Source organism: Saccoglossus kowalevskii, chromosome 2 (assembly GCF_978046115.1).
Source record: "Saccoglossus kowalevskii chromosome 2, keSacKowa6.1, whole genome shotgun sequence".
NCBI lineage: Eukaryota > Metazoa > Hemichordata > Enteropneusta > Harrimaniidae > Saccoglossus > Saccoglossus kowalevskii.
In genome coordinates this window covers 2,963,944-2,990,459 of record NC_140642.1, presented here as the reverse complement: position 1 = coordinate 2,990,459, position 26,516 = coordinate 2,963,944, and the positions used below count along the sequence as shown (strand labels likewise).

Here is a 26,516-nt window from a genome sequence, read left to right as displayed (position 1 = left end):
TCCTAAACATGGTCACCTGGGATTCCTAAACATGGTCTGCTTGGATTCCTAAACATGGTCACCTGGGATTCCTAAACATGGTCACCTGGGATTCCTAAACATGGTCACCTGGGATTCCTAAACATGGTCACCTGGGATTCCTAAACATGGTCACCTGGGATTCCCAAACATGGTCACCTGGGATTCCTAAACATGGTCACCTGGGATTCCTAAACATGGTCACCTGGGATTCCTAAACATGGTCACCTGGGATTCCTAAACATGGTCTGCTAGGATTCCTAAACATGGTCACCTGGGATTCCTAAACATGGTCACCTGGGATTCCTAAACATGGTCACCTGGGATTCCTAAACATGGTCACCTGGGATTCCTAAACATGGTCACCTGGGATTCCTAAACATGGTCACCTGGGATTCCTAAACATGGTCACCTGGGATTCCTAAACATGGTCTGCTAGGATTCCTAAACATGGTCACCTGGGATTCCTAAACATGGTCACCTGGGATTCCTAAACATGGTCACCTGGGATTCCTAAACATGATCACCTGGGATTCCTAAACATGGTCACCTGGGATTCCTAAACATGGTCACCTGGGATTCCTAAACATGGTCACCTGGGATTCCCAAACATGGTCACCTGGGATTCCCAAACATGGTCACCTGGGATTCCTAAACATGGTCACCTGGGATTCCTAAACATGGTCACCTGGGATTCCTAAACATGGTCACCTGGGATTCCTAAACATGGTCACCTGGGATTCCTAAACATGGTCACCTGGGATTCCTAAACATGGTCACCTGGGATTCCTAAACATGGTCACCTGGGATTCCTAAACATGATCACCTGGGATTCCTAAACATGGTCACCTGGGATTCCTAAACATGGACTGCTAGGATTCCTAAACATGGTCACCTGGGATTCCCAAACATGGTCACCTGGGATTCCCAAACATGGTCACCTGGGATTCCCAAACATGGTCACCTGGGATTCCCAAACATGGTCACCTGGGATTCCCAAACATGGTCACCTGGGATTCCCAAACATGGTCACCTGGGATTCCCAAACATGGTCACCTGGGATTCCCAAACAGGGTCACCTGGGATTCCTAAACAGGGTCACCTGGGATTCCTAAACATGGTCACCTGGGATTCCTAAACATGGTCACCTGGGATTCCTAAACATGGTCACCTGGGATTCCTAAACATGGTCACCTGGGATTCCTAAACATGGTCACCTGGGATTCCTAAACATGGTCTGCTAGGATTCCTAAACATGGTCACCTGGGATTCCTAAACATGGTCACCTGGGATTTCTAAACATGGTCACCTGGGATTCCTAAACATGGTCACCTGGGATTCCTAAACATGGTCACCTGGGATTCCTAAACATGGTCACCTGGGATTCCTAAACATGGTCACCTGGGATTCCTAAACATGGTCTGCTTGGATTCCTAAACATGGTCACCTGGGATTCCTAAACATGGTCACCTGGGATTCCTAAACATGGTCACCTGGGATTCCTAAACATTGTCACCTGGGATTCCTAAACATGGTCACCTGGGATTCCCAAACATGGTCACCTGGGATTCCTAAACATGGTCACCTGGGATTCCTAAACATGGTCACCTGGGATTCCTAAACATGGTCACCTGGGATTCCTAAACATGGTCTGCTAGGATTCCTAAACATGGTCACCTGGGATTCCTAAACATGGTCACCTGGGATTCCTAAACATGGTCACCTGGGATTCCTAAACATGGTCACCTGGGATTCCTAAACATGGTCACCTGGGATTCCTAAACATGGTCTGCTAGGATTCCTAAACATGGTCACCTGGGATTCCTAAACATGGTCACCTGGGATTCCTAAACATGGTCACCTGGGATTCCTAAACATGATCACCTGGGATTCCTAAACATGGTCACCTGGGATTCCTAAACATGGTCACCTGGGATTCCTAAACATGGTCACCTGGGATTCCCAAACATGGTCACCTGGGATTCCCAAACATGGTCACCTGGGATTCCTAAACATGGTCACCTGGGATTCCTAAACATGGTCACCTGGGATTCCTAAACATGGTCACCTGGGATTCCTAAACATGGTCACCTGGGATTCCTAAACATGGTCACCTGGGATTCCTAAACATGGTCACCTGGGATTCCTAAACATGGTCACCTGGGATTCCTAAACATGGTCACCTGGTATTCCTAAACATGGTCACCTGGGATTCCTAAACATGGTCACCTGGTATTCCTAAACATGGTCACCTGGTATTCCTAAACATGGTCACCTGGGATTCCCAAACATGGTCACCTGGGATTCCCAAACATGGTCACCTGGGATTCCCAAACATGGTCACCTGGGATTCCTAAACATGGTCACCTGGGATTCCTAAACATGGTCACCTGGGATTCCTAAACATGGTCACCTGGGATTCCTAAACATGGTCACCTGGGATTCCTAAACATGGTCACCTGGGATTCCTAAACATGGTCACCTGGGATTCCTAAACATGGTCACCTGGTATTCCTAAACATGGTCACCTGGTATTCCTAAACATGGTCACCTGGGATTCCCAAACATGGTCACCTGGGATTCCCAAACATGGTCACCTGGGATTCCCAAACATGGTCACCTGGGATTCCCAAACATGGTCACCTGGGATTCCCAAACATGGTCACCTGGGATTCCCAAACATGGTCACCTGGGATTCCCAAACATGGTCACCTGGGATTCCCAAACATGGTCTGCTAGGATTCCCAAACATGGTCACCTGGGATTCCTAAACATGGTCACCTGGGATTCCCAAACATGGTCACCTGGGATTCCTAAACATGGTCACCTGGGATTCCTAAACATTATCGGATGGGGTACTTACAGTGTATGTGACAAAAGATTGAACATACAATGAAGTGGAAGTGATATTATTATGTGATTATTGCTGGGAAAGGACTGACCAGCTTTGTTATTAGTCCAAGAAAAGTGTTCCTCTTGTTTATTTTTCGGCAATTCATTTAACTTAGTGATAATTTCTTTCATATTGCTGTGTAGCCCTTTATGTACCAGGCTTCTTACGTATTTGCACAATTGTTTAAAAATTGTTTTCAAAGTGACGAAAATTCCCAATGGAACCCAATGTTAAATAAAGAAAGAAATTATGTTAGATTTGTTATGACCTACCTGGTAATGTATTAGTAAATTCACCACTCTTAAACTCTTCCTATCTGTCATTGCATCAACGTTTATAGATCTTAAGTGCGTTTCATATGATTTAATTCAGGAATGGTTCATTAATTGTCTTGCTGCTCAATGTCTGAAAACACATTTATTTTTTCTTACAGTATTTAGGTAGTGTTGAAGTCAATGAATCAAGGGGTATGCCCATATGTGAAGACGCTGTACGAAAACTCAGGGATGTAAGTAATCTATATCTTTCAATGTATTTCTTGCTTGACACAGTGCTTATAGTACGTTGTAACATGGAGGTAGAAAAGAGAAGGAGTGGGGACGCTATTTAAGCCCATGTTAATCTTATAAATATCTTTTGTCTTCGGTCTGTTTAAGCCACTTATTGTTTTTGTTTAGAAGTCGTTTTATCTACATGATGATAGCCGCTTATTTACACAAGAAAACGAGAGAAGAACTGAAAAAAATAAATTCCGTTTAAACATCGTCTATAAAATTGAATGCGCAAACCATAAATAAAAGAATTGTGCATGCGCAACGACCTTTATCGGATCACAAAGGTAATTTCACACTTGTAGATACCGGAAATTCTGCATACGGGCGCTACCAAGATGTGTGATTACTTCTTTTCTGATATTTTTCATCGCAATAGTCGTCCAACTTTGGACATTGATTGAAAAAATCCCGCAAATTTTCGCAGTGAAATTTAAAGATACATGATAAGATTATAACAAGATGTTTTGACGAGTAATTTTTCATTGGTGTGCAGAACTGTGCAGATGTCGAAAATCGCGCCTTTTGATGTAATAGATTTCGGGCGTTTAGTACACTCAGCGTACGTCTTTCGCTGCATTTTGTATTATTGTTATCTGTTTGGGCATGCGCAGTGCGTTGAGAATCTTCGTGAAGCTTCCGAATACAGCCGAAACACGTAAGCCGATTAACTGTGACATTGTACAGCGTGTTTGCAAACTAATTACAATGTGTACTGAGTAAACAAATCCAAAGCATCATGAAACCAGCAGAAACAATAGCGTCCTCACTCCTTCTCTTTTCTACCTCCATGGTTGTAATAACCATTGTGATACCAAATGACAAAACAAGAGGTAATATGCCTGGTGATCTTATCCTATATGCTAATTGCATGCAAATGAATCTTGCACCAGCACAGGTGAGGTTTACTTGTGGTTCACAGTAAAAACGTCTGTACATACACTGACCATTATGGGGCCTTGATGTACATGATTTTGTTTTTCAGATCAGATTCAAAATTGGTGGCCATTTTGTTTCAATGAATACTGTACTAAAGCCATATCTTTGACTTGCCTTGACTGATTATGTTCAAACTTTCCATGTACATGTACATCATGTTACACATATGCATATAAGAATTCATCTAAATCAAGTGGATCTTGGTTGTGTTCGAATGGATTTTGTTCAAACATGGTAATACATTGAACATAATAGAACTTTGATGCACATCATTTTGTTTATCAGATCAGATTAGATTAAAATTGGCTGACCGAAAAATGCTTTTAACTATGTTTTGTCAACAATACAATTGTAAAGTTTACTTACTACTTTAGCACTACAAAATATGTAAGGTCATTTTGTGACTTTTTTTCTGCATTCAAAATTATACCTTATTTAAATTAATTTGGTGCAACATTTAAAAGTTCCATGCAGCAATATCCACTTTTCATCTATTGATATGCAAATTAGTGTATATACCGGTACTTGTTTTAATTCTGACATCAAAATGATTAATCAAATAAGTACTACTCAGCTGGCACTCATTAGAATTCTTAACTTTTTCAGAGATTGTAAATATGAACAATGTCATGTTAAAATTATGCATTCTTAACTGTACTAATTTGAAGGGATGAGAATTTTCCGCGGAATTCCGCGGATTTCTAAGCCCCAGGGGTCGATTTTCTGAAACATCTAAATCCGAGGAGAAAATTTTTTTGGGGGAGGGGGGTAAGAATACAAATCTTGTTTATTCACCGGAAGTAAACACGCTGTAGGGTCATTGTTGTGGGCTGCAAGAAGTCTCAGTCAGTGTATGGTCGAAGGGAGACAACTCGCGGTGTCTCTAATGCGGCATGTTCGCGACTCTTTTCAGTGCAATCGTAAAATCCGAAGTGGTTTCCAAGTGTTCAAAGTAATATGTAACGATTAACATGATTGGCTGGGTTTGCTCTGAGTGAGCTGCCCTGTTGCCCAGCAGAACCAATGGCCTGGACGTAGACTCGGAAGACGTTAACAATGTCAGCTTGGACCCCGGCTACTAATTTAAAATTCTCATTCTCATCCCTGATTTTGAATCTTCAATAAAACATTAATTTACTTAGCAGTCACATGACCACATGAAGGTTGCCACTAACTAAAACATTGATTTTTAATTAGTGTGAATTGTGAGCTTTCATAAAATATATAGATTGATGTAGTTTAAAACAAATATTCTATTAAAATAATTAGTGTGAAATTTTACTTTCTGAAAACCTCTACTACATCCTTAAATTGTATATTGCTAATTTGTGTGCATGAGTTATTAAAGCGTTGTACGATAGAGTAACAATACTTGCAGAGACCTCATAACCACATTATAATGTGAAGGTCAATTTGAGTGTGTCTGTGTTTTTTGCCATGGTCTCATGAAATTAAATCAGTCTGCAGTACAATGCTGTTAATAGATTAATGTAGATTGTAGTAAATAACAATTGGTGACATGTCTATCATTTTGCTTTACAGAAAAAGAAAGTGCGAGCTGTTCTATGGGTGTCATCCGATGGTTTAAGAGTTGTGGACGAAGACAGTAAGGTGAGACTTCAAACATCTATTGCCATACACATGTCCTTGTTACGCAATTATTTTAGAATTGAAGTAGTCCCATGCAATTAAACAAGTAACATTTATTCAGAATTCACATGTCAATTTTATGTATACATTGATTTTGTTGAGATATAATATAACCATGTTCAGTATGTTTCTATGGTAACTGTGATAGGGCTAGTATGTTTCTATGGCGACTAATAAGGCAAGTAGGGTTTAACAGTAATATGTACTATGCAGTGCATGTTGTGTCTATTTATAGAAACAACTTATAAACTGAAATGAAGTGATGGATATAATAGCTGTCACCTGGTGATACATTAGCAAGGTTTCTCCTTGTCTAATAATAATACTAATAATTTACTGGTATTAAGAAGCATTGTGACATCAATGGTGCTGAGGTCTTATATTGTGGGACATTTTAGGCATATATATGATTGGTATTTGCCTCACATGCTTTCTGTATTGTTAGGTTTAAGGCGTTGGTATTTGCATGTGTTGTTCATACCACTAAAGCACTGTAAGTGCTGATATGCTTAGCTATTTCTATTTACACCGTCCCATACACGAACTGTTTTTTTGTTACGTCCTATTGTTTGTGATCAATCATCTCTATTGAGTATCTTTGCTGAATGCATGACCTAGTTACTTGTGCAACTTTTTTATTGTTAAATTTAGATTTGGTTATGTACTTATGGTAAGTCACTTGAATACTGTGGTATCTATGGCTGACAAGGCTGGAAACGATGTGATTTAAAAAAAAAAAATATTTGATGTGTTTGAGTTAAAAACTAACACATTGTTTGGTTACTTCTTTGTTTTTTGAAAACTAATTTGTAATTGATAAATATCAACAAATAATGAAAAGTTGACTCCAGGCACATTCTTATCTATTTTGTTAATAATTTATTAAATGCTAGAAATCAGTTGACTATTAAAAAATCCAGGGACATACTAGTAGTTGCTAACTGTGTTAATTATTTGTCCCTACTTCCATTAGTTTTGAACTAGAAGCCTTTCAATCTGTCTGTTGATGAATTGATGAAACATGCAAAATGTGTGCCCAGTCTAATATTTTTAGCAACGACAAAAAATGCCTCACTGCCCGATTTTGGAAAACAATTTCGCCAATTTTTTTGTAAGGCCTAATTTTTCCCCCTCAAGTTTATAATTTTAAAAAAGGTTTGTGTATCCAAATTGCTGTACAGCGTGTTTAATTTCAGTTTCCAATCTAATGGTTAAATGTACATAATTCTATAGTCATGAGGTAGCAACAAACATGTTGTTTTTTGGGTTCAGCGCTGCTGTCCAATATATAACCCTTTCATGGTGATGGTCAAAAGTCAAGGCAACATCATGTTAGATGATATGTCTAGAATAGTTATGGGCAAGGTCAAGGGTTAAATGAGTGTATACCAAGAGAAAGGAAATAACATTTTATATCACATGACTAGAAATAGAAATAAATTATCTTTATTATATTGATTAACATATCTAGATTTTGACAAAAGTATGTTTTTATTATTATTTTAGTGGTCGCCTTGGAAGGCGCCATATTCTTGTAATAAGTTATTGAAATATACAGACTTTGCTTTGTTGTAAACTAGGGTAGTTTCTGCCATTACCAATAGAAGTATATGCTGTATGAAAATGTTTTTTATAATAACAAATTTTAGACAAAGTGTTGATTTCACCACCATTGTGTGAAACTTGCTTTATCTGATCTAGTTGAGTGACCTCATTTCTGTGTCATTAGGAGGAGAGACTCTGAATCCAAGCATTCTAAAATAGTCTGCATATTTTAATTTGTTCTGTTTTATGATCAACAATTTAAAGTATTTTATTACTGAACTCATTAATTAATGATTTCACATTGTGTTGGCGTATATCAATTATCACTTTCATCTCAATTTTCCCCACAATTTAATCGCGAATTGAATCTGTCTACTGGCTGGATTAATTCTGAAATTGGATGTTTTAAGGTGAAATCAGATAATCACTAATGTTTTCTTTCAATCAATTGATGCTAACCCCCTAGAGGAATGAGATTATTTGGGAACTGTGCATTAGCTTGAATTTCATCAATAGCAATAATCCCTTATGTATGAATGGCATGTTCACAGTTCAATATCAGGTCATATGGTGTGTTCACAGTTAACTGTCTGGTCATATGGTGTGTTCACAGTTCAATGTCAGGTCATATGATGTGTTCACAGTTCAATGTCAGATCATATGGTGTGTTCACAGTTCAATATCAGGTCATATGGTGTGTTCGCAGTTCAATATCAGGTCATATGGTGTGTTCGCAGTTCAATGCCAGGTCATATGGTGTGTTCACAGTTCAATGCCAGGTCATATGGTGTGTTCACAGTTAACTGTTTGGTCATATGGTGTGTTCACAGTTCAATGTCAGGTCATATGGTGTGTTCGCAGTTCAATATCAGGTCATATGGTGTGTTCGCAGTTCAATGCCAGGTCATATGGAGTGTTCACAGTTCAATGCCAGATCATATGGTGTGTTCACAGTTCAATGCCAGGTCATATGGTGTGTTCACAGTTCAATGTCAGGTCATATGGTGTGTTCACAGTTCAATGCCAGGTCATATGGTGTGTCCACAGTTCAATGCCAGGTCATATGGTGTGTTCACAGTTCAATGTCAGGTCATATGGTGTGTTCACAGTTCAATGTCATGTCATATGGTGTGTTCACAGTTCAATATCAGGTCTTATGGTGTGTTCACAGTTCAATGTCAGGTCATATGGTGTGTTCACAGTTCAATGTCAGGTCATATGGTGTGTTCACAGTTCAATGTCAGGTCATATGGTGTGTTCACAGTTCAATGTCAGGTCATATGGTGTGTTCACAGTTCAATGTCAGGTCATATGGTGTGTTCACAGTTCAATGTCATGTCATATGGTGTGTTCACAGTTCAATATCAGATCTTATGGTGTGTTCACAGTTCAATGTCAGGTCATATGGCGTGTTCACAGTTCAATGTCTGGTCATATGGTGTGTTCACAGTTCAATGCCAGGTCATATGGTGTGTTCACAGTTCAATGTCTGGTCATATGGTGATATTGACCCCCTAGCAGACACAACTAGAAATGGATTATGCACTTCATATTGACCCCTAGCAGTCACAACTAGAAGTGGATCATGCGTTTCATATTGACCCCCTAGCAAACACAGCGAGAAGACCTTGTATGAAGTGATTCACATTTCACTATTAAAAACTTTGCTGTGACTTTTAACCAAATTAGATGTTACATCCCTATTTTGTTCCATACAAGTTCTGACTTCACCTGTATCTAAACAAGTGCCACTGACCTGTGCCTTCATCGTTCTCTTGTTTCATACTAGCAATAAAGTAGTAGTTGACCCAAATTCGTTGCAATATCAGGGTCTGCATTATAATAAACAGTGAAATCACAATGATGAGAGCACTGACTAGATCTTAATGAATTCTGACATCAATTGATGTAAAGCACCCATCCTGAACATCTGAAAGGTCATCAAGTTCATATGAATTTAATCCTTGTGTCTAATATGTTATGACTGACGTCTATTACAGTTTATACAATAAATGAAGTGTAGAATTAGTCTCTAATTTATTAGAACTCTGGTTTCTGTATATTAATACTTTGTTTGAAATATACTGTCCCAGAATTATCAGTGTGTGTTTTATTTAGCTACATTGTATATGCACAAATACATGTATGTTTTCTTTTTTTCATGAAGATTTTTTAGCGGGTGCTGGTTGATACTTAAGCTACTATTTTTTATAATGGCACATTAATTTAGTGCCATTCTAATTTAGACTCAGACAAGAGTGATAGACCTGAAATAGGCATTGAAAATTTGGTACATGTATTTCCATATGATAACAAAACATACGGTACTCTGTGATTTTAACGTGATATGCATTGGTCTGTTGAGAAATGTGAGTAAAAAAAAAACAATACCAAATTAATGTGAAACTGTGTTATTTAACCTGATAGATCATGCTGATTATCAACGAACATGTACAACTTACCGTAGCTCATTTAAATATGTTAATGAGGGTTCAGTGATCTCACCAAATGACAAACAAAGCATACATGGAGGAAATTTACCAATGTTTCAGTGTGATCTTTTGGCATTAATTTTGGTGGGAAAACAATGTTGTTTTTTTTAATCATGAATCTTTTAGCTCCGCTGTCGACTTTGTCGAGCGGAGCTTATCATATGAGTGATTGTTCGTTGTCTTCCGTGTTTTACTTATTCGACTTCTTCTTGAAAACTACAAGCCTGAATGCTTTGATACATGGTGTATATGTACCTTGGGTAGACCTCTCTCAGATTTGTTCATTTCATGATCATATCTTCAATTCTCTAATTTTGGTGAATATTTTGTCATTTTTGGTATAAAAAGTGATATTTTCAACTTCTTGTTAAAAACCGCAAGAACAATTGCTTTGATATTACATATATAGGTGTACTACATGTGGACCTCTCTCAGATTTGTTCATTTTGTAATGATATCTTTAATTCTCTAATTTTGGTAAAAAGTGTTATTTTCGACTTCTTGTTAAAAACCGTAAGTCCAATTGCTTTGATATTACATATATAGGTACTACATGTGGACCATTCTCAAATTTGTTCATTTCATGACGATATCTTTAATTTTCTAATTTTAGTGAATATTTTTGTCATTTTTGGTAAAAAGTGATATTTTCTTCTTGTTAAAAACCACAATCATTTATGGTGAAAAATGATATTTTTGAATTTTTGTTGAAAACAGCAAGTCCCATTGCATTGATACTATGCATATTTTCTAATGATATCTTCTGTTTTTTAATTGAAAAGTGCATTACTAACAGCGGAGCTATCTCAGCCGAGAGGCTGCTTGTTTAATGATAAACTGAGCATTTAAACACTTTATATGAAAATAGCAGATTTTGCCCATTGTACTCTTGAGTTAGGCTTCTATGACTACGAAAAGCCTAAATTTGAACTGTAATTTAGACACTAAAAAAATTGAAATGTTGGAAAAATTATGCATAAATTAAAATATTTAATATAACAGAATTTCTGTGTATTTTGCTTGTACTCTGATGATTGATTGAATCTTTAGAGGACCATGGCAAATAAATCAATCTGTATTTCTATATATTTTAGGGATTGATAGTGGACCAGACGATAGAAAAAGTTTCTTTCTGTGCACCTGATCGGCGCCATGAGAGGGCATTCTCTTATATTTGTAGAGATGGTACAACAAGAAGGTGGCTTTGTCACGCATTCATTGCTGTGAGAGATTCAGTAAGTATCAGTGGTTTCAGAGAAGGTGGCAGTAGCACTTGCATTGAAAATATTGATTTTTGACTCCCGTGTGCGAAACACAAAAGGGAGTCTTTGCAATTACCCTGTCTGTATGTCTGTATGTATGTCTGTATGTATGTATGTATGTCACTTTTTTTGTTCCACCGTTATCTCAAGAACCACTAATCAAATTTTTGTGAAACTTGGTACATAGATGCTCTGGGATAATGCGCAGAGTTGATTAGGTTTTGGTAAAAATCTATGAATATTAATTACCTAATTTGCATGATAATTAGCTGATTTTTAGCTCTTCCAAGACTGTTCCACTGATATCTGAAGAACCACTCATTGGATTTTGATGAAACTTGGCACATGGATGCTCTGAACTAGTGCGCAGATTTGATTAGTTTTGGGTAAAAATCTATGAATATTAATTATCTAATTTGAATGATAATTAACTGATTTCAAGCTGTTCCATGACTGTTCCACTGATATTTGAAGAACCACTCATTGGATTTCAATGAAACTTGGCACATGGATGCTCTGAACTAATGCGCAGATTTGATTAGTTTTGGGTAAAAATTTGTTAATATTATTAATTACCTAATTTACATAATGATTAATCAATTTTCGGCTTTTCCACTGATATCTCAAGTACTAATCATAACATTTCAATAAAACTTGGTACATAGATGTCATATGACACTGCACAGACCTGGTAGTGTTTAGGGTAATATCAGTACATATTAATTACCTAATTTGCATAATTAATTAATTTTCAGCTTTTGATATCTCAAGTACTAATCATCACATTTCAATGAGACTTGCGACATTTTCTAGGACTATGCAGAGACCTGATTAATTTTGGAATAAATAATTGTGCCTATTAATTACCTAATTTGCATAATTAGTTAATTTTTTTGCTGTTCTATGGCTGTTGCACTGATGTCTACAAACCACTCATTGAATTTCAATGAAACTTTTAAAGAGTACCCATCACATTTCAATGAACCTAGGACTATACACCATATTAGTTTTTGGTAAATATGTATGCTTCTTAATCACTTAATTAACATAATTAATTAATACTGATATCTCAAGTATTGATCATCACATTTGAATAAAACTTGGTACATAACTGCTCTAGGACAAAAGACAGCCTGATTAATTTTGGGTTAAAATCTGTTCATATTAACTCTCTAATTAGCATAATAATTAATATTTTTTGGGTTCTAATCACATTTTAATGAAACTAGGTACATTGTGCAGACCTTATTAGTTTTACACTTAAATCTGTTCATATCAGTTACCTGATTTACATAATTAGTTTTCAGCTATTCCATCAATATCTCAAGTACAAGTAATTTTGAATTAATTTTTACTGTGTCTTCAATACTCTCAGCACACGGGAGTTCTTTCTAAGCTTTCTTTGATATGAATTGAAATTAACTGTGGCCTATTGTTTACATCTCTTACTTATATAATCATGTTCTCTTGTAAACAGGGAGAGAGATTGAGTCATGCAGTGGGGTGTGCTTTTGCTGCTTGCCTTGAAAGGAAACAGAAAAGGGACAAAGAATGCGGGGTTAAAGTAGAATTTGATGTTAATAAGACAAGTTTTGCAAGACAAGGATCATTCCGCGAACCAACAATGACAGAAAAACTTGAACAACAGAAGAGAGAAGCGGAAGAGCGAAGTCGTACTGGTGAGTATGCTGTAACAGGCTGATCATTTCTTATGTCTACACGATCTGTGTTGTTTCATGTTCACATTTAAGACAAGATATTTTTAAAAAATTGCAGAAATTCACAATTGCTGTTACTATGTACATTTGTATTTATAGCTGAACAACAGAAGGTTCCATTGCCATCTGATGCCCCAAGATATATCATCAATTGTGAAGCCAATGGTGCATGCACTGATGGTATGCATCACACTGGCTAATCTGCATGCTTCTTAGAGAATGCATTTTAATATTTTTTACATAACTTTTGTTGTCATAGTAACCAGACTTTCTTGTCCAAATTGTTCTTTTCTTTTTTCTTATATTTTCAAAATTCAGGAAATAAACCCAAATTTTGAACCCGACAGACAAAATTTGAGTCAATTTTCAGTTTTCACTCAAAAAATTTGACTATTTTTATCCCAATCTTCTGAAGGAAAGTGTAAACAGAACTTTTTTGTTAATTTGAGGGAAAGATGAAACTGCTGGTGAAAGGGTTAATGTGTACATATATATAAGACCATTCCTCACCTTTCACAATTCAGTATATTTTCTGTTAAATTTGAACTATATAAAGTATGACATTCTAAACAAATGTCAACAATTTAGAATTTTTACCAATTGTCATAAAAACATTCAGATTTTGACAGGACTACTTTGTGGAAGGTTACATAAGGTAAACATAGCAGTAAAATGCTTGAACTCATATAATGCAAGTGATTAATGGGTTACCGCAGTAGCTTAAAGGGCAGAGGTCGTTGTGTCGTGTTCGATATAAAACACAATGTTTGTTTACATGAAATTCAAACACAAGCTGTGAAACGACCACCGCCCTTTTACCGTTAAAGTCCTATTATAAACCGCGGTTTATATTACAATGTATCAATTTAAAAATTGGGATCAAAAGCTCAAGTTCGGGGTGCGGTTTCTATTACGTACATACTGCAATCACTAAATGGGCGTGGTCATTTTTTGTCCACAACACATGCACAAAACAAACAATACAACGTACAATCTCTTGAATAGGCGTCGGGGAAGAGTGAAAGGCCTTATTTTGGTTCTAAAATAGGCGTTACGAAATGTTGAAAAATTACAGTCAATCAAAAAAAAATTCTACATGATACAAAAAATACTCAGTATTTATTTTTTTAATTTTCTTGGTAACGAAAAGTATATTCTAACAGAAGTTTCAAATAAAAACAGGAATGCACTGCTTAGTAGCAAATGATCACATAACGGTAGCTCGATCCGGCCATGCTGCTGGTCACAAGTGAATAACTTACTTGTTTTCGAAGTGTTGATATTGGTGATTATTATTTAGTAGTGATTACAATAAATAACGCACGAAAAATAAATTCGTTGAATTGTTATAAAATGCAAGTCAAATTCAACTTAGTTTCCCCGTAAGCGAATGATTTCAGTCACGTGTAAACAGCCGATACGATATCCGCCATGCTTTTGAATGCTCACGTGACGTATTATTGACCGGATAGGTCAAGTCGCTAATTAACCAATCAAAATGCTGGATGGTGCACACGTGTCTAAATTACATAGCTCATTTAAATATGTTAATGACAGTTCACCTCATGGTGAACGCAACACGGAAGAGATTTACCGATAATGTAGTGCGATCTTTTGCCTTTGATTTCCATGGGAAAACGGCATGATTTTTTTTTTAAATCAAGAAATTATTTGTTTTCGAAAGATAAATTATTCTTCAATGCTCAGTTTAACACTTTTACGGTGATAAAAGCTCATTGTCTAAAACTTACGAAACACAGACGTATTCAGAAAGAGTATTGACAGAGGTCGCCGCCAGAACAAAAGCAGTTTCATTGCCTGTCTGACATCTTATCACCGCTGAACAATAAATAGGTGTGAATATTTTTAGGCATGTTGTCGAAACAAATGAATAGGATTTAGGAACAATGCCGTTTTGGAACAGCTGGTTGAAACAATGAAGTCAGTCACGGTCTTGTTGAATTGGGGGTGCGGTTAGTAATAGGTACTTTTCAAGTTTTCAATTTTTGTTAAGAACTCTTTAACCCCGAAGCCGGAATTGGGGGTGCGGTTACTATTACGTATGCGGTTTATATTAGGACTTTAACGGTAATATGTAAAATTGCTATTCACAGTACTCCCCTGTCAATGACTGTATTTTTCTGTTTTATGCATTAGATGGTGCACAGTTGCCTCTAGAGCATGTTCCACCACGTGCAGTAAATCTTCCTTATGCTGTTCCAAGACGACATGCTACTCCCAATATGCTAGAAAGACAAGGATCATTTCGAGGGTTTCCAGGTCTTGCCAAAGATTCACCGTTCAAGAGGCAGTTGTCTCTTCGACTCAACGAGCTACCATCTACATTAGCAAGACAAAAAGATCTTAATATTTTACCAGAAGAGAATGGTAAGTTTTAAGATATTCAATAAATCATATTATTTTACATCTGTCACCATAATGCCATAAGTTACAGCCTGCCGTAATTTTTTGATATTTTACAGGGTATTTTCATAATTCCATATTAGCAAATGCGAAATATGGAATGATTACACATGTAAGCGTCCTCTAATAATAAAAACAATCATGACTGCCACCAGAGTTTGACCGGACTCCACACAAAGTTCACTGATTCTGCTCTAAATATTTTGGATTTCGGCATTTCTATGATGTATCCATGGAAGGATAAGATGAATAATAATAATAATGGCAATGGTGTGTTATAATATGAGGTTATTACGAGGATACCTCAAAGTATGCACTCAGTCAGTACACCGTCGCTGTGCGTTTGTCGATACTGCCGCTGTACTGTCTTCGTGCATGCTTTGAGGTACCCTCGTAATAACCTCATATTATAACACACCATTGCCCATATTTGGACATTGTATTACATCATTGCTTATGTTATCAGATAATAGTTATTCCTCTATTGCGTTTAATCAGTCCTAAACATTTTAACCTTTACCCCCCCCCCCCCTCCCCCCTAAAAAAAACCTGCAATATTTCTAGTATTGAGAAATTCAAATAAATATATGCAATGAACTAACTGCAATAAATTGTTTGACATTAAGAATATATGACCTTTGATGTTAGATTCTGAGTTGGTTCTAGATTCAATTGTGTACTGGCCTGCAGCTCACACACAATCTGTCACAGAATAAACTCATCATTCAATATTCTGCTGTGTGTTGTTTATTATTATAGTAATAATGCTCTATTTCACTAACCTTTCCTGCATCTTGATTGGAATTTGTCTTTTGTAAAAACAACAAAATCCATAAAAAATTTTCTAAATTCTGCAATTTTGCATTTTGAGAACTGATCAATTTTCTGCTACTTTTCGGTAGAAATGGAGAAATCTGATAAATTTATGAATTTTAAAGATTACAGGAATAACATAATTAGCATCCGGGAAAGATGCACATGTTGAGATGCCTTTGTTTATACAATGAATGTTAGTTTAATGACTGAACTAACTTTATAAATCAATATATATTTACGTAATATAAACTGTAACATTTGAGTCACAAGTCAGTAATTGACTTCCAGGTATCCATGCTTTAGAAAAACATATCATAGTATACATTTACCCGTAGTACACAATTGATTTGTCAACCTTTCAGTTATTGTGAAATATTAACTACCTGCCCCACACATAATGACCTCTGACCAGCTGTTGATTTTTGGTTCTGACCCCTGTGTGGTAATCTAGTATAAGTACATTTTTACCTCAAGGTATCTTTGGCAGGTGTTGTTTTTAACTTGCATAGTCACATGCACTCTGGTGATATTCACATGCACTCTGGTGATAGTCACATGCACTCTGGTGATAGTCACATGCACTCTGGTGATATTCACATGCACTCTGGTGATAGTCACATGCACTCTGGTGATAGTCACATGCACTCTGGTGATAGTCACATGCACTCTGGTGATAGTCACATGCACTCTGGTGATATTCACATGCACTCTGGTGATAGTCACATGCACTCTGGTGATAGTCACATGCACTCTGGTGATATTCACATGCACTCTGGTGATAGTCACATGCACTCTGGTGATAGTCACATGCACTCTGGTGATAGTCACATGCACTCTGGTGATAGTCACATGCACTCTGGTGATAGTCACATGCACTCTGGTGATAGTCACATGCACTCTGGTGATAGTCACATGCACTCTGGTGATAGTCACATGCACTCTGGTGATAGTCACATGCACTCTGGTGATAGTCACATGCACTCTGGTGATAGTCACATGCACTCTGGTGATAGTCACATGCACTCTGGTGATATTCACATGCACTCTGGTGATAGTCACATGCACTCTGGTGATAGTCACATGCACTCTGGTGATAGTCACATGCACTCTGGTGATAGTCACATGCACTCTGGTGATATTCACATGCACTCTGGTGATAGTCACATGCACTCTGGTGATAGTCACATGCACTCTGGTGATAGTCACATGCACTCTGGTGATAGTCACATGCACTCTGGTGATAGTCACATGCACTCTGGTGATAGTCACATGCACTCTGGTGATAGTCACATGCACTCTGGTGATAGTCACATGCACTCTGGTGATAGTCACATGCACTCTGGTGATAGTCACATGCACTCTGGTGATAGTCACATGCACTCTGGTGATAGTCACATGCACTCTGGTGATAGTCATGGTCTACTCTAATCATACTGACATGAATTTCATACATACTTTTTCTTTCTGTGCTTTCACAATTACGTGGTTTGCAGAAGAGCCAAGTAAGATACATCTTACCATCTGTCTATTGCTGTTATGTTATGTATTGTTGGTGGAATATTATTTTATTTTACATTTTTTCATCATTAGCTGTATCTATTTCATGTGATACTAATGCTTGTATATTTATTCTGTGTTTCAACGTGTCAATAATATCTACTTTCCAAAATATCTTTTACCATCTTGTTACTTTAGCTATAGCCTTAAGGATATGATGTTTTGGGTAGCCACTTAATTGGTAGGACAAGTAGTATTACCATATGTCATATTTGGTATAGCATTGTTCACACACTCTCATCCTATGTGTAGTTGTATGTCACTTATCTCTTTACCATAAAATATACATGTATATTTCTTTTACCAGGTTCACCCAACAGTCCCCTGTCACCAAGTGGTCAGAACCAGAGCCAGCAGATTCCTACAAATAGACCAACTCAAGTCTCTTCTTCGTCATCGGCTGCAGCTGGTTCTGCAGACATCTCATCATTATGTCAGCAGCTTACACAGGGCTTATCCGAACTCAGTAACCAAGACCCCTTTGCTGATTTCACACCTACATCATCAACGTCAATGACTCCCGTTAGTCCAGTCGATATGTTCTCTCCAACAAGACAAGTACCAAGCAGAAGTGAGTGACCATCATAAATTGTTTTTAAATATGCATGCTATAAATCATAGATACCATATAATACTTCATATAAGCGCCAACCTGGATGAGTCGCCAGTACAATAGAAAAGGTGATAATTTTCACACCAGTCAAAGTTGAATGTCTCTGTATGGTTAAAATGATGAAATAGGCGCCAGTGAATTCCCCATCTGGCCAACGTCCGCCTAACACTTGAGTTAATCTTTTTGTAAATGAATGAGACAGTGTTTACTCTAAGATGCGTGATTGTGCGATTTCCCGCCTACTACACTTTGTGCACCCTTAAAAAAATACTCAAAGGGCGAAAATCGCCCCTTTCCTCACTGCCCATTGAATTCTTTTAATGATGGTATGTGCGTGTATTGGACTGTGACACGCCAACTAGCTTGCTGATACAAATAACAATCATCCTCCCACATATTTTGTTTAAAATTGTGCGTCCTTGTATTTAAAAACATCACCTTCTTCGGGTATGCATACGTAAGTTGGAATAGCCCGTATTGAGTTTCTGAAGTGTGTGTGTGTGTGTTAAGCAACTTGCCAAGGCAACAACTAATTGAAATGCAAATAAATTTTAACTTAGTTTCATCGCAATCGAATGATTCCGGTTGCATATTAAATGCTCGATGCTGGAGAATATCCGCCATGTTTTGACCTGGGACAGAGTTCTTTGACCTGGTAGGTCAAATCGCTAAATAACCAATCAAAATGGTGGATGGTCCTCAAATTACCATAGCTCATTTAAATATGTTAATGAAAGCATTTGTAGTACGATGGAAAAACGGCATGATTAGTTGTTTTCAAAAGATAAACTGAGCATTTGAGAATAGTTTAACAGTGATAACAGCTCATTGTCGAAATAAAGCTTACCCATTCACACTAGTAATGATAAAAATCATACTCTTGAATAGGCGCCAATGACTACGGTAAAACTTAAATTAGACTATTTTAGGCGTCTGGAATGATTTAAATGTCCGAAAAATGATGCCAAAATATTAAAAAATAACCAAACTGCCGTTTAACGACCAAGGGCGAATTTACAGCAGAATTCGGTACATTGCATAGACAGGATTACGTGTTAGTTCTGAGTGTGTGAAAAATGACTGACCTAAATTAAGCGTCATTTGCAAGAAATTTGCCAAAATGTGACCTCAAATTAGCGCCAGACAGAAATGAAAATGTATCAAAGGTGGCGCCTGTATGAGGTATTTTCTCTGCACATGCACTTACATGAATGACAGGTGAAAGTTTATGATCAAAATAAGTCGTATTTTAATGATTTCAGTGTCCATCAACTGCAATTGTTACGTTACATGTATTACCATTGGAGATGTGTTTCTAATAGAGCAATTACAGTATGCATACTATCAAATCTGTTGCATGATAATCGGGAAAATAAACCTAGAATTAAGAAAAGTCAGTGTAACTTAGATATGCACTTTCCCCAGGATTTTGTTGGTTTTTGGTACAAACATAATGTATTGTACTTTGATCTGTTGACCTCCTGACAGTCATGCCAGACATGAATCATATCATCTATAGCTGCAACGTATTTGTACATATATTGTTACATTACAATGTTGGGATTATAACTGTCAATTCTATCCCACCTGTAGGTCCCATTACATCACCCATTGCAGCAAGCAATACAGCATTACCTGTTAGACAAACCAACCCTTGGGAAAACTCAACACCCAAAGGAGTACAAGCTCAGCCATCTGAACCCACTTGGGCCACAGCGCAAATCCCAAACCAGCAAACCAAGCCAGCTTGGACACCTGGACACCGTCGCCAACTATCTGATGCTGACAAGTGGCTGGAGACTGCTTCTGAAACCGTTGCTGTTGTAAACAGTCCTGGTAACCCATTCGCATCACCTGACTCACCACAAATGGCAACGACTGTTGTCAAGAGTCGGTCTAACCCCTATAACTTATCTACTCAGAAGACAACACCAACATCTGAAAGGCCACCTCTTGTAAAGAGCCACACGATAGGTGATCCATTTACACCGCTGCCACCACAGCCGCAGCCACAGCAATGGCCAACTGGAAGTACGAATCAGCATAATGGATTTCAATCTTCTAATTACATGAATACAAAACCACCGCCCGTTGTGCCACAAAGAACTTATAATGGTGGCTTGAACAGTTCATGGACTAACAATACACATCAAATATCAGCACCATTCCAGTCAGCTCAACAACACCAAGTACATCAATCAGACTTTGACGCCCAGTGGAATGCCTTAAGTAATGCTCAGCCATCTCACACTGAGAATCCATTTGCAAACGCTGTCAAGACTTTTGAAATCAACCTGTGAGGAGAACGTGTACTCTTTGTGCTTTCACTGTATTTAGTGTTGCAACATAGTTATAATTGATGGAAAATAAGTTTCAAAATATACATTTAGTTGTATATTAGTTGCGTGTGGACCAATAACTTGACACTTTAAGAAATGAAAACACACGTACAGGGAACAACATATCTGTAGAGGCATTTTTACTAAGTCACATGCAATTTCAAAATGTTCGCCAAGCCGAGATACTGATATAGATTCGTTTAGTGTACAATCTGTGGAAAGTAATATTTTTTAAATGTTCATGTACCCCCAAAACCATTTCACATACCCCCAAAACCATTTTACGGACCCCCAAAACCATATATTATATATAAATAAATAAATAAATAAATAAATATTAATCAATGTGTAATTGCACCCATAGAAACACATCAGTTTTATCTGATTAGAATATTTCAACGTTAATGCTTTCTCACAAGATGTCTATATCACTTCCTGTTTTTAACATTTTATTTTCATTTTTTTTTATTAGTGTTTGTTTTCTGCCTATGTTTGACATTTTAATCAGTACTCAGCTGGAGCTCAAATATATTGGCTAATTTGATCACTGCGAATGAGTGATTGTATAAAATAATTTGTTATTCTCTGAATTTACAGATTTTGAAAAGAATATTCATCAAAAGAGCATGTATGTATTGGATTAGGCAAATCAACTCTGTTTAAGACGCGTTATATTTTTGATTTGATTTGATGGATGTTCCATCAGTTTTTATTCTTTGTAACATGGATGTATAAAATCACCAGATGAAAACTAAGAATAATTTGTAAGCGCTGCACATACTAATATGTCCTAAGACGTACCAATATGACATTACTATTCAGTCAATGATTGATTGAAATTTTTACAATTTTTTTTAAATCTTGCATTTATTTTATATATTTTTGAGAATGAATGCCAGTTTGAACGCATCAAACTATTTTTCTTCTATCAGTTTGATTGCAAATGTGGAAAAGAATGACTATTTTGTTGAGTATGTGGAATGGATAGCGTTACAAATTTACTGACTTTCACAGCTGGTGGTATCAGATCACTTTTATTTTAATCAAACAATATTTATTTCAAGGTTTCATAATGCCCTCTTTACGGAATTTGATATCTCAAAATTTTAAAAAGATTATTTGGGTCAAACCATTTTACATATACTATTGGGTGGCACAGGTCATGAAGAATGGGAGTGCAGGGCACAATCATATGTTCTTTGTACCATACCCGTTTGTTTATTGCATAATTTAATTACGGTATACATACACTTTGTTGTCTTTCAGGAAGCAGTGTTAGGTCACCTGATCCATCAATCTTTGGTTTTAATGTTAACACTTCATCCGATTAACCTATTTGTATATCATTCAACCAATGGTTGACTTGTATCCCAACTCATGGACCATTAAACCAATGCTTTCAGGTAATTAAATACAATACTGATGTCTGTGTAGCTTGGTTATGACATTGACCTACCTTGATTCCATTTGGTTATAATTTCAGGATCTTTCCAGATAGTTTTATTTATTATATTTCACAAGCAGGAAGAAGTTTTATTTCCATATCTCTGTATTCCATTAGTATATATTGCTGTACAAATGAATCTTGGTTTTAGAAACCTCAGCAATATTTGTTGCTGATATTTTAGTAAATTCAACTTAAATAGTGCTTATTCTGACCTTTAATAAAATATCTAATAAAAGCTATTGGTTTTATGGTATTCATTGTGGCGTGTTGACTGTTAAATTTACTTTAATCCTAAGCTTTGTCCTTTGAGCATGACATTTCCCCCCACAAAATGGCTGTGCATTTTGTGTGTTTGAGAAAAAGAGTTAAGTTACGAAATTGGGCAACTTAATTTAATTTGTTAAGGTGCTTATAAAGGGCTTCATGCATAAATTGGCAATCCGCTCCGATTGCCATTAAAATCACTTTCAAGTGTGTGCGATTTCCAGTGTTTTCACGTATTATTTCTTCTGTGATTTTTTTTGGCTTGGTCGATTTCGCTCAAACTTGGCAGGTAGGTCACACCTTCACCCTAGTTATTCGGAAAAATCTAAAAAAACAATTTTGGTCCACTGTTGCCATAGCAACAGACAAAAAAACAGATTTTTTGGTAAGCTTAGCGCCAAATGTATCTCCTACAAATTGAGGATAAGACACTTCAGACATAGCTCATTCTACTCAGCTTGAGTGTGGGCACAAAGTTACTATTTGAATTTTTTATATCTTTTTTCATTAGGGAGAAATTTGACCCCAAACTGTTCACTAGGAATGGCTTTTCAACTCTTCTGTGATTTTTTTGCCTGGGCCGGTTCATACTTTGCAGGCAAGTCACACCTTCACTCTAGTTAGGTTGTAAAATCGGAAAACATTTTTTGTCCCCCATTTCCATAGCAACAGCCAAAAAACTGATTTTTTACTTTTTCGACTTCTTGTTAAAAACCACAAGTCCAATTGCTTTGATACTACATATATAGGTACTACATGTGGACCTCTCTCAGATTTGTTCATTTTGTGATGATATCTTCAGTTCTCTAATTTTGGTGAATATTTTTGTCATTTTTGGTAAAAAGTGATATTTTCGAATTCTTGTTAAAAACCAAAAGTTCAATTGCTTTGATATTACATATATAGGTACTACATGTGGACCTCTCTCAGATTTGTTCATTTTGTAATATCTTTAATTCTCTAATTTTCATGAATATTTTTGTCATTTTTGGTAAAAAGTGATATTTTCAACTTCTTGTTAAAAACCACAAGTCCAATTGTTTTGATATTACATATATAGGTACTACATGTGGACTTCTCTCAGATTTGTTCATTTTGTAATGATATCTTTAATTCTCTAATTTTCATGAATATTTTTGTAATTTTTGGTAAAAACTGATATTTTCAACTTTCTTGTTGAAAACCGCAAGTTCAATTGCTTTGATACTATACATATTGTTCATTTTCTAATGATGTCTTCAGTTCTTTAATTGAAATGTGCGGAGCTATCTCAGCCGATAGGCTGCTTGTTTGGTTCATCTGTTGAATTTCCGGTTATATCTTAGTTTCATAATGCGCATATATTTTATGGTCGCGGATGTATCATATTGTGCTAACTCGTTACTTGTGTAAACAATCGCAAGCTATCATCGACATCAAAGATGAGCTAGACAATGTCCTTATCACGATTAACTTGGGTTGAAACAAAAGAAAATAAGCCAGATAAGAAGCTTAAATGGCCACTTGAGAGGCGTTGTGGGCCCTTCTGTCATGTTAGTACCTTCCAACATGGAGGTAAAAACAGTCTGTGTTTACCTCCATGTGTACACAAATGAGCATTTGTTCAGTGTACAAAAAAGCCCCCCTCCCCCCCCATATTAAATTGAGCCAGATTGCTGGGGAGGTCGACCTTAAGAAAAAGATTTTATTTTGTTCATAGAATGTGAATTCCATAACTACAGAAAGAAGATGTTTTTAAAGATCACTATATTGATATACCAACTGCATTGATTGTTGATTCAATGTGTGACTGAATTATCTCGTTGGGTCATGCCAAATATTTGAACGTCAGTGGTACAGCTTAGCGTGCTGATAACCATCTCTTGTCATAGGTATCAATACAGATGTACTGTACAGTCAAGATATCAGTCTAATCCTAGCTTTTATAACATACAGCTACTAGTTTTAGTACCACACATTTCAAGTTACCGGTAGTTTAACTAATTTCTGTCTGGATTATTTCAAAACACCACTTTAATTCACTATTTAATTTTTCACTGATGTGAGCTGGTATTATTTAAAGTGCCTGTGAATTGGCTGCTATTTTCACGCCTAAAATTATCCATTGATACATAAATATTAATTTTTATGTTTCTAAGCATGAATTATTTTTTTAAGTGAAAAAAAGTGTTTTAAACTTTATTTTTGTGTATTTTAAAACGAGGCTCCTCATTAGCATACAGAAATTCCCCTTGTGACGTCAGAAGGGGAAGTCGCATGGCAGCTTGCATTGCTGATAAGTGTAAATAAGGCAGATTTCTTGTGCAGTTTTCTCGTCTTTGACTAAATTGTCACTTATGTACTTGTTCGTCGAGGAAGAATGGACCATAATGAACACGGAATATCAATTTTTGTTGCATGGGGTTGAGTAAATGGGTTGGCGTGTAAATAAATTGACATTTTGTTGAAATAGGTGAATGCGTCGGGTCACGACGAGGGCAAGTGCGTTAAAAGCGCCGTTTAATTGGATAACAAAAATAATCGAGATCGACACACATACAGATAAATTCAGAGTGGATTTGAGTTAGCATGATTGTCATAATTATAATATTAAAATTTTACTTGGTGGAAACACCTTGACCAAGCCCGGATTCTTATTTCATAAATTATTATGCAGATCAAGCTGCAAGCATTAAGGTAAAAAAAGAACAGAGGTGTGAATTCAACATTCATCACCAACAATTCAGAAACTTTTAGCCTTCGAAAATGAAAACAATTAGCAGTGTGTAAGGGCTGTGTAATTTCCTGTTTGTCTGACGCTTCGTTTTCGTGTCACTGTCAAAATTATTGCTACCTTTTTACTTAAGAGGGACTAAATGGTCTCTATAAAACGATAATCAGGGTCGCAAAAAAAGTAAACTCATTTGGAACACTTGCCGGACATCTCTCTCTCTTTTAAAAACCGCCTCGGTGATCATGGGCTGGTCCGTAATCTTTTTCTTTCAAAAGTATTGTGCCAGGTTTACATTGTCGGCGTTTCTCTTTAAACCTAGTTGTTTTGTCATGGAGGACAGTTTTTTCAACAAAAAAAAGAATCTGAGGTTAAGTAGCTTTCGTCCACTGATGTCGCACTTTCGGATCGATTAGAAACGTGTGAATACTTACACTATGACTATCGTTTCACTGTAACTGCCTACAACACAACTAAAAACTCTCTTTCAAAAAATAAAATAAAAAAAAGAAAAAACGCCGACCGAAAAATGTATATCGTTTAAAAGTATGTATACTAAATGACCAGTGTTATTACGGCTCAGGGGTATGACTTCCTCTCACATTTTGTCATTTGGTTGCAAGTCGGAAATCCGGAAACAGTTGACCGTTTCGGGATAGGTGGGCATGGCTAGAACACGAGAAATATCCCAAATTTACTTACTTGGATACGAGTAATCATTTTCAGCAAAAAAATCAGTAACTGCCCATTTCAGTGGGACACAGACCTAAGATGGGAAACGTGAGGGTGGCATTGCACCGGCACTTTAAAGATAACATCAATCCAAACAACATAATGACCCCTAAAAAAGAGCTCCATAATTGTAGGAGAATGCAATTCAGTTTTTTTATATCATTTTTCATTCTCTAGATATTCAATTGTTCATCAGTATTATGTAGTCTGTCATCTTGATTCTCCAGCAAAGGATTGTGGATAAAGTGTGACATCATATCCACTGTTGTGAAAAATTGAGAAAATACTTTCATCTTTCGCGTGAGAAATACTGATGCGAATTAGTTCAAATTCTCAGTGTGCATATAACTCGTGTATATAATTATAGTAATGGAAATTAGAATGTTACAAATACACATAAATTGAGGATATTTCCAAAAACATAAAAATCTTTATTTTAGTTGTGAAATATAGAATATAGAATGTATACAATATAAGGAAATTTAAGCATATGGTAGAAAAGAAACATAATATTTTTATTTCCATTGCGATGACAACTATTTTATA

The 26,516-nt window shown here is 36.6% G+C and overlaps 1 protein-coding gene across 5 annotated transcripts in view; it reads left to right on the top strand.

Annotated features, from left to right (window-relative positions):
• The window catches only part of numb (numb homolog), a 62,909-nt gene extending 40,392 nt beyond the window's left edge, over window positions 1-22,517 (top strand). For 3 of the 5 annotated variants that reach the window (XM_085504110.1, XM_085504107.1, XM_085504108.1), the window contains exons 3-10: window positions 3,345-3,419; window positions 5,944-6,012; window positions 11,183-11,323; window positions 12,828-13,029; window positions 13,168-13,248; window positions 15,226-15,456; window positions 18,173-18,436; window positions 20,072-22,517. In XM_085504110.1, coding sequence (XP_085360236.1) covers window positions 3,345-3,419; window positions 5,944-6,012; window positions 11,183-11,323; window positions 12,828-13,029; window positions 13,168-13,248; window positions 15,226-15,456; window positions 18,173-18,436; window positions 20,072-20,778 — 1,770 coding nt within the window. In that variant the 3' untranslated portion in view covers window positions 20,779-22,517. 5 annotated transcript variants of the gene reach the window in all.
• The last annotated feature ends 3,999 nt before the right edge of the window (window positions 22,518-26,516 follow it).